At 36.3% G+C, this 8,132-nt stretch overlaps 2 protein-coding genes across 3 annotated transcripts in view; one reads left to right on the top strand and one right to left on the bottom strand.

The window, feature by feature from the left end:
- Positions 1-247: 247 nt before the first annotated feature.
- LOC100183633 (death-associated protein 1-like) lies at positions 248-1,690 on the top strand. The gene is made up of 3 exons (XM_002130717.5): positions 248-414; positions 856-955; positions 1,284-1,690. Exons 1-3 carry the CDS (start codon positions 360-362, stop codon positions 1,438-1,440), a joined length of 312 nt encoding a protein of 103 aa, XP_002130753.1. The 5' UTR covers positions 248-359; the 3' UTR covers positions 1,441-1,690.
- An 876-nt stretch (positions 1,691-2,566) lies between these two features.
- The window catches only part of LOC100185995 (protein-cysteine N-palmitoyltransferase HHAT), a 6,972-nt gene continuing 1,406 nt past the window's right edge, over positions 2,567-8,132 (bottom strand). The window contains exons 3-9 of one of the 2 annotated variants that reach the window (XM_002130441.3): positions 7,581-7,694; positions 6,956-7,153; positions 6,435-6,692; positions 5,836-6,161; positions 4,634-4,877; positions 4,000-4,144; positions 2,567-3,373 (exon numbers count right to left, since the gene is read on the bottom strand). In XM_002130441.3, the coding sequence (XP_002130477.1) occupies positions 3,273-3,373; positions 4,000-4,144; positions 4,634-4,877; positions 5,836-6,161; positions 6,435-6,692; positions 6,956-7,153; positions 7,581-7,694 (1,386 nt within the window). In that variant the 3' untranslated portion in view covers positions 2,567-3,272. The remainder of the gene's footprint in view (positions 3,374-3,999; positions 4,145-4,633; positions 4,878-5,835; positions 6,162-6,434; positions 6,693-6,955; positions 7,154-7,580; positions 7,695-8,132) is intronic. The other variant, XM_018816028.2, reaches the window with a different exon arrangement.

The raw sequence follows: 8,132 nt of genomic DNA, 5'->3' as shown, positions 1-8,132 counted from the left end.
TTTGCTAAAATTTGTTGTTTTTGATTCATTTTTGGCTAAGTTTGGTTATTTTTTACTCAATTTTATTAAATGTAGCGGTAAAAGATTATGTTGTGCATTGCAAAAGTAATTGTTAATAAATTATCGGCAAAAAGAAAGACTAAAAACTTACCGTTTATTTTGCAATATCTTTATCAGCTCGACTGTGGGCATGGGAGTGGCAATCATGGATAAGTCACTTAAGTTCCCACCCACAAGGATATAAATGACCAAATCAACCAAAAGTCATGTCTGCTTATTCACACACTGCAATAACTTCAATAAATTAATATATCTTCGTTTAGTGTTAAGATTTTAAAGCAGAAAAAAGTTTCAAAGTCATGTCGTCACCTACGAAAGAAAACGATGAACTGAAGGCTGGTCATCCTCCAGCGGGTATGTATGACGTCATCATTTGTATGATGTATGACGTCATCATTTGTATGACGTCATAACTTGATAGTATGAATACACCATGTGTGTGACAGTGTGTCTGGTGTATAAGCAGACACCCATGTTATAACTCGACAGTGAGCATGAGGTGTATGAATACACCATGTGTGCCTGGTGTATAAGACGACACCCATGTTATAACTTGACAGTAAGCATGAGGTGTATGAATACACCATGTGTGTCTGGTGTATAAGAAGACACCTATGTTATAACTCGACAGTGAGCATGAGGTGTATGAATACACCATGTGTGTCTGGTGTATAAGAAGACACCCATGTTATAACTCGACAGTGAGCATGAGGTGTATGAATACACCATATGTGTCTGGTGTATAAGAAGACACCCATGTTATAACTCGACGGTAAGCATGAGGTTTCTCCACAGTAAAAGCAGGAGGAATGAGGATAAAAGGAGCAAGAGCACACGAGGAGAAATTGACGAAAGAGGAAACAGAATCACCATGGGAGTCGGAAGGACCAAAACCGTGAGTTTGGAATTTTATTCGACAGTGAGCATGAGGTGTATGAATACACCATGTATGGTGTGCAACACCTGTGTATTAAACCCTTAGTTTTAATAATTTAGTATCGTATTCTTATAAACTGTTTAAAAATAACAGTGTCATGGCACAGTGACATTAGGCTTGTCACTGCTACATAATGACAGTCATTGCCCCGACATGCGAGGATAAATAAGTTACATTTGTGGTAACTTGTAAACGAGCACGATGTGTATGAAACAGAACACCCGTGTTTTTTCAACTATCATTGCCCACCATGCGAGGATAAACAAAACATTCAATTAAATTACAGACAGCAGACCAATGTTATAATATCGGGAGCTGTAACACACGGCGATAAAGATTTCACACCAGCTTCTGTGCAAGTTGCGCACCAGAAACCGTTGCCAACCGTCCCAAAACCAGTTACAAACAAGCAAATCAATCGGCAGATCCAACAGCCTCGCTAAAAAGGAAAGATTCTTTAAAAAAAAACATAAAAAAAGAAAGAAAACTGACATTTGTAGCGCATGTATGGTATTTTTTGGGGGTGTGCATTTTTTTCGTAAAAAGTTCCGTTCTTTTTTTGCAATTAAGTTCCAGCCTGCAATTTTAATTTTTAGCGTCCTAATTTTAAATCGTGAAAAAACGTCCGTGAAAAAATCATGCAATCTGTAAATATTGAATTCGATGGTGAAAATAAAACACGAGTTAGTGGTGCATGTTGTGTGTTCATGTGTCTGTTTATTATGACTTATAATGTATCTAGTACGGGTTCAAAATTCAACGCTGCTACCATCGTGAGCGTATGTGTCATTGGGCAAGACATTTAACAGCAATTGCTCCAACCCAGTGGTGTTGTCTAAATTATCAGCCATACATAAAAAGATGAACCCAAAATATTTATCTACAAAGGAACATACAACTGGTAAGCTGGCACAAGGTGACATAGCATCCGTGTTATAACGACTTCTTTTCTTGCCACACGAAGATAAAGCAAGTTAATTTTATTCTAATAAGGTAATGGGAGCCTAACTTTTTACAAAGTCAAGGTAGGAGGTACCAATAAGTTTTAAAAAATTAAGGCCGGCGAACGTATGAACAGTTTTCTATGTGTAACTTTATTCAAGTTAATACTAGGACAAATTGTCACAGTTTCAACAGGTGGAAGTTTACACTTGCATTTATTAAATTATTTAAATTTATTTCTAGTTGTCACATTATCAACTTTTTGGAGGAAATAGGCTTATCATTGCACTATCACTACTGTACTTGTGAGCACCAACATTTTTGGGGGGGTGGATACACATACCGTGCATACCCGTGTTAGGCGCCTATGGATACGGTTCTACAGCAAGAGGGGATTTAGACCAAGGTTTCAGCTGAAAAAAATGGTTGAATCTTCTTGAATGACCTGTCAAAAATGCTAAAGTGTCGGTCAAATACAACTTAACTTATATAAACACCTGTGAAAAGTGGTGCAACCAATTCAAGGTAATAGTTTTGTTAACACTTTGTAAAACTAGCTGTCAAAAAATACTTAAGTGTCGGTCCAATACAACTTAACTTATATAAACACATGTAAAAAGTAGCCAGTTTCTGAATAAGACACATTTTATTTCAAACCTAATTGCACAATATAATCTCTAAAGACATGGTTAATATGATTTAAACACAATATATATATATGCTGAAACATCTGCTGATCATGAGTTTAGTATCCAGACAGTAACTTGGCCCATCATCAGTGTAAAAGAGGTTACTATCCACCAAGTTACTGTCCGAAACATCTGCTGATCATGAGTTTAGTATCCAGACAGTAACTTGGTCCATCATCAGTGTAAAAGGGGTTACTATCCACCAAGTTACTGTCCGAAACAATTTACAACAAAAAAAATACAAAAATTAAAACACATTTCTCTATTGCATTTGAAATAATTTTGATGTGTAAAAAAGTACCGAATAAATGATTGCAATAAATTCAATTCAACAAATATTTAAAGTTTAAACAGTTTAATATTAGGGACATTGTACAATATAAGTAAAAAAGCAGCTTAAATGCACTTAGGGGTTGGAGATGTTGGATGCTCTCCGTGTGGGTAAAGCTGCATTTGACGATTAACAACAAGCCGAAACTAATATTGAATATAATTTCATTAGTTTTTTAATAAAATTTCACTGATTTTTTTAAATTCAGTTATTTTTTAGAAAAATACAAAATTCAATAATTTTTTCGGAAAATTAAAAATTTAGTTAATTTTTTAAAATATTGAAAAATTTGGGAAAATTGTTTGTTAAAATTCTATGCCTGCTTTGTTTTTGACATTTGGTATGAACTTATTTCCATCGATGTTTGGACTCCAAAATATAACACAACATGTATTAACAAAGTTGATGCGATATCTGTAAAATAGATGGAATATTTATGATACACATATGTTATACCACAGTGAGCCTTGAAACTGGAAGCCTCTAGTTACGAGACACACACTAAATCGTAGCCACCACAGTGAGCCTTGAAACTGGAAGCCTCTAGTTACGAGACACACACTGAATCGTAGCCACCACAGTGAGCCTTGAACCTGGGAGCCTCCAGTTACGAGGCACTCACTGAATCGTAGCCACCACAGTGAGCCTTGAACCTGGGAGCCTCCAGTTACGAGACACACACTGAATCGTAATCGTAGCCACCACAGTGAGCCTTGAACCTGGGAGCCTCCAGTTACGAGACACACACTGAATCGTAGCCACCACAGTGAGCCTTGAACCTGGGAGCCTCCAGTTACGAGACACACACTGAATGTAATCGTAGCCACCACAGTGAGCCTTGAACCTGGGAGCCTCCAGTTACGAGACACACACTGAATCGTAGCCACCACAGTGAGCCTTGAACCTGGGAGCCTCCAGTTACGAGGCACACACTGAATCGTAATCGTAGCCACCACAGTGAGCCTTCAACCTGGGAGCCTCCAGTTACGAGACACACACTGAATCGTAGCCACCACAGTGAGCCAGTTAACATTACTTACTTTCAGTATATGTCCGGCGCATATAAATATTTCCAACTTCTGTCCCTCCAAGAAAATAGAGATTTGAGACGATTAAAAGAGAAAAAGGCAAAGAAGAGAACACGGCTCGTAATCTTCTGCTGTTTGTTTCGCTCAAGTATTTTGCCTGTGGATAGTTGTGTAAGACCTCATGCTCACTGTCGAGTTATAACATGGGTGTCTTCTTATACACCAGACACACATGGTGTATTCATACACCTCATGCTCACTGTCGAGTAATAACATGGGTGTCTTCTTATACACCAGACACACATGGTGTATTCATACACCTCATGCTCACTGTCGAGTAATAACATGGGTGTCTTCCTATACACCAGACACATATGGTGTATTCATACACCTCATGCTAACTGTCGAGTTATAACATGGGTGTCTTCTTATACACCAGACACACATGGTGTATTCATACACCTCATGCTCACTGTTGGGTTATAACATGGGTGTCTTCTTATACACCAGACACACATGGTGTATTCATACACCTCATGCTCACTGTTGGGTTATAACATAGGTGTCTTCTTATACACCAGACACACATGGTGTATTCATACACCTCATGCTCACTGTCAAAAAACACAAATAAACAAAAATTCACCTCGAACATTTTGACCCGTTCACTTCTGTAAACATCCATCGCTATTTTTTCGACATAAACCCCAAGCCAGTTGACGGCCGCCCAGTACAAATGTGACGTATGCATGCCATGCCAAATGTACACAAACACAAATGGTATTGCTGAATTTACGGTCGATTTTATAAAGCTGTCGTGTTTTGAATAACCACCCAGGGGAAAATATATGTAACGTAACAACCAATTGTGCAAACCTTTGTCAAAGTACCTGGAAAATAGGGGGAATTAATTTTAAATTTGAAACAAGTACTGATTGTAAATTTTAAAACGTAAAAAAAAGTTTAAAATAAAACTAAATGGGAGAATTAAAAATCAATGTAACTATCGCATGGTGGGGCAACGGCAGTCGTTATAACAGGGGTGTTCTGTTTCATACACCTTGTCGTAACCTAATTACAAGTTTCAATAATATAGGCTTTATTGGACTGCATCTGCAAACGCACACAACGTTAAATACACAAAGCGCACAATATATAACGTAATTCTAAGGTACTACATTCATACTCAACACAACAACCTTTGCATACTATTACTTTAATACAGTGAACACTGCAGCACGATAAGTCTAACACAAGGAAAGAAGGACATGGCGGCAAGGCAACCTCGGGCAACAATGCTTAGAGCGCGTAAGGCGCAATAAGTCTACAGTGAACAGACACGATAAACAGTTTACAACACACCTCGTGCCCGCTTACAAGTTACGACGTATGTAACTTATTTATCCTCGTATGGCGGGCAACGACTGTCGTTATAACACGGGTGTTCTGTTTCATACACCTCGTGCCCGCTTACAAGTTACCACCTATGTAACTTATTTATCCTCGTATGGCGGGCAACGACTGTCATTTAACACGAGTGTTCTGTTTCATACACCTCGTGCCCGCTTACAAGTTACCACGTTTGTAACTTTGTGGGTGATTATATACATTTATTTTTTTTGTAAAGTTAAAATTTTTTTCTTAACTATTATTTTTTTCAGTTTATTGTCTGCCAATGGGCACATTTAAATTATTGACTTTAAAAACAATTTTTTATTTAAAAATTATTAACGATTTTAAAATTTGTAAAAAAATTGAAATATTAAAATGTCAGTTTTTACAAAATTTTAATGCATTTAAAAACAGACGTTTTGCCAAAATTTTACCCAAAAAAGTGTTTCCACTTACTTCCACATATCGGTGAATCTGTGTTTGGCTGACACACAGTGAGATGCACCGGGAACACTGAGGTTTTCTGCCCTGGCAACACTGGCAGGCAATCCATACAAAACCATGTATTTTAAACAGAAGAATTGAACGTAACATAAAGCAAGGCCGCATAGAGCATGAATCGGCACTTTTTTCAAAAGTGCTGCATCGCTGTGTATGCTGGTCACATAGAAATAGTATAAGAGGACATCTATGAGAACATGGCATGCCCCGTAACGTAGAATACCCGTCACAAAAGACATAACAAAGCTACGATCCCATTTTGCAATTGGTTTTTCGTAAATCTGAAAATAAAATTACAAATTTGACTAAAAAAATTATATATATTTCTGATCGTTTTTATAAGTTAGTTGTTTTTGACCGACACTTCGGTATTTTTTACAGCTTGTTTTAAAAAGTGTCAATAAAACAATAACTTTGAATTAGTTGCACCACTTTTTACACATTTTTTTTATTTTTAAAAAATTTGAACAGTTTTATAATTTAAAAAGTAAATAAAAAATATAGAAATTTGGAACTTTAAATAATGAAAACTAGACGTATGAACAAAGAAATACCTGTTTACAGAAGTCGTTATAATTAATTATTGGTCCCCCAACTAACAGAGGGAAATAGAATTGATATAAAATCAAATTTTTTGCGACGTGCCCAATACTGCCATCAAGTGATGAAACCACAGTCGAGTTTTTGTCGCAATTTTTCGAGTTTGATTTTTGCCAGCAAAGTTCAAGAGAAAAGGCGATATATCGTAAGTTGCACATCGTGCATGTGCAAATGTACATTACTAACAAATAATCATCGGGAATTTGGATTTGCTGAAAAATAAATAAATTAAAAAAATCTGTCGGAAAAATTGCATTTAAAAATATACATATATAAAATGATTTAATTTAAAAATAAAATAGTAAAAACAAACAAAATTGAAAAAAAGTAAAGTGTAAAAAACTTTAAGATGAAATGAATAATTGTAATCATATAAACTAAAACAAGCTAAAAAATTATTTTAAAAAAAATTAAAAATAAAAAAAAATGGAAAAAAAGAAAATAACAGGAGAATTAAAATAAAACAACAACTTACCAAAAAGTCGATCGTTTGTTTGTAGGTGAGTAACAATAAGACAACAATAGAAGTAACCCACGTACATACTGTGTTTCGTGTTAAAAAAGCGACGAAAAACACGATAAAAGTTTGTGCCAGAAGCAACACGACGCAGAGCCATCCGAAAAAATAGAAACAAAATAAAATACTGAAAATTGCCGAGCAGAAAAACCTGTGCTGAAAAAATAAAGATTTTTTTGTTTTATTTTAAAGCAATTAAATGGAATATAATACTGTGGGAGAAGGTATGACACTTTTAGCACAATATATCTAAATATCCTAATCATTTTGAATCAATTAACCACGATCTATGGGAGTCGTAAGGATACGGTTTTGTAATTCTTTCTATTTTCTTTGTTTGTTACAGAATGGGACAAAAAGTTTAAATGAAAAAGTGTCCCATCTTCCCCCACCCTACTATAAGTGTTTAATAAAATTTCATTGTATTGCAGTTAGGCCAGAGTTTGCCCATTACTTCAAAACTCAGGGTGTTACAACCCATTAGTTTTTTGGTACCTAATAGCGAGCCTTGAACCCGGTATCTTTCGGTTACAATACAATCACCAAATAAAATAGAACTCGACAGCGAGCATGAGGTACTCACCAAAGGCCAAAACCATTCACAAAATCTCATGAAAACAAAATGCAGAGAAAACGCACAAATGATAGTTTCCCATAATAAATAGTTCCAAGATGTCCATTCAAAATCGAGTGTGTCCTAAAATAATTTACATTGTAATAATATAAAATATATACACCCACGNAGGATATAAATGACCAAACCAACCAAAATTCATGTCTGCTTATCCACACACTGCAATAGCTTCAGCAACTCGACTGTGGGCATGGGAGTGGCAACCATGGATAAGTCACTCAAGTTCCCACCCACGAGGAGATAAATGACCAAACCAACCAAAATTCATGTCTGCTTATCCACACACTGCAATAGCTTCAGCAACTCGACTGTGAGCATGGGAGTGGCAACCATGGATAAGTCACTCAAGTTCCCACCCACGAGGAGATAAATGACCAAACCAACCAAAAGTCATGTCTGCTTATCCACACACTGCAATAGCTTTAGCAACTCGACCTTCCTTATACAACACGTAACTAGTTTACTCTTGTATATAGTAGGGACGTAGGGTGGGGGAAGATG

Source organism: Ciona intestinalis, unplaced genomic scaffold, assembly GCF_000224145.3.
Source record: "Ciona intestinalis unplaced genomic scaffold, KH HT000126.1, whole genome shotgun sequence".
NCBI lineage: Eukaryota > Metazoa > Chordata > Ascidiacea > Phlebobranchia > Cionidae > Ciona > Ciona intestinalis.
Note: the sequence above shows the minus strand (reverse complement) of the source record. Positions and strands in the feature narration are given on the sequence as shown.

Bases quoted from the DNA above. Each gene is read 5' to 3' on its own strand.
- LOC100183633 (XM_002130717.5), top strand. From the start codon at position 360: ATGTCGTCACCTACGAAAGAAAACGATGAACTGAAGGCTGGTCATCCT. The intron at 415-855 runs GTATGTATGACG...GTTTCTCCACAG, and splicing joins GGCTGGTCATCCTCCAGCGG to TAAAAGCAGGAGGAATGAGG. The intron at 956-1,283 runs GTGAGTTTGGAA...ATTAAATTACAG, and splicing joins GAGTCGGAAGGACCAAAACC to ACAGCAGACCAATGTTATAA.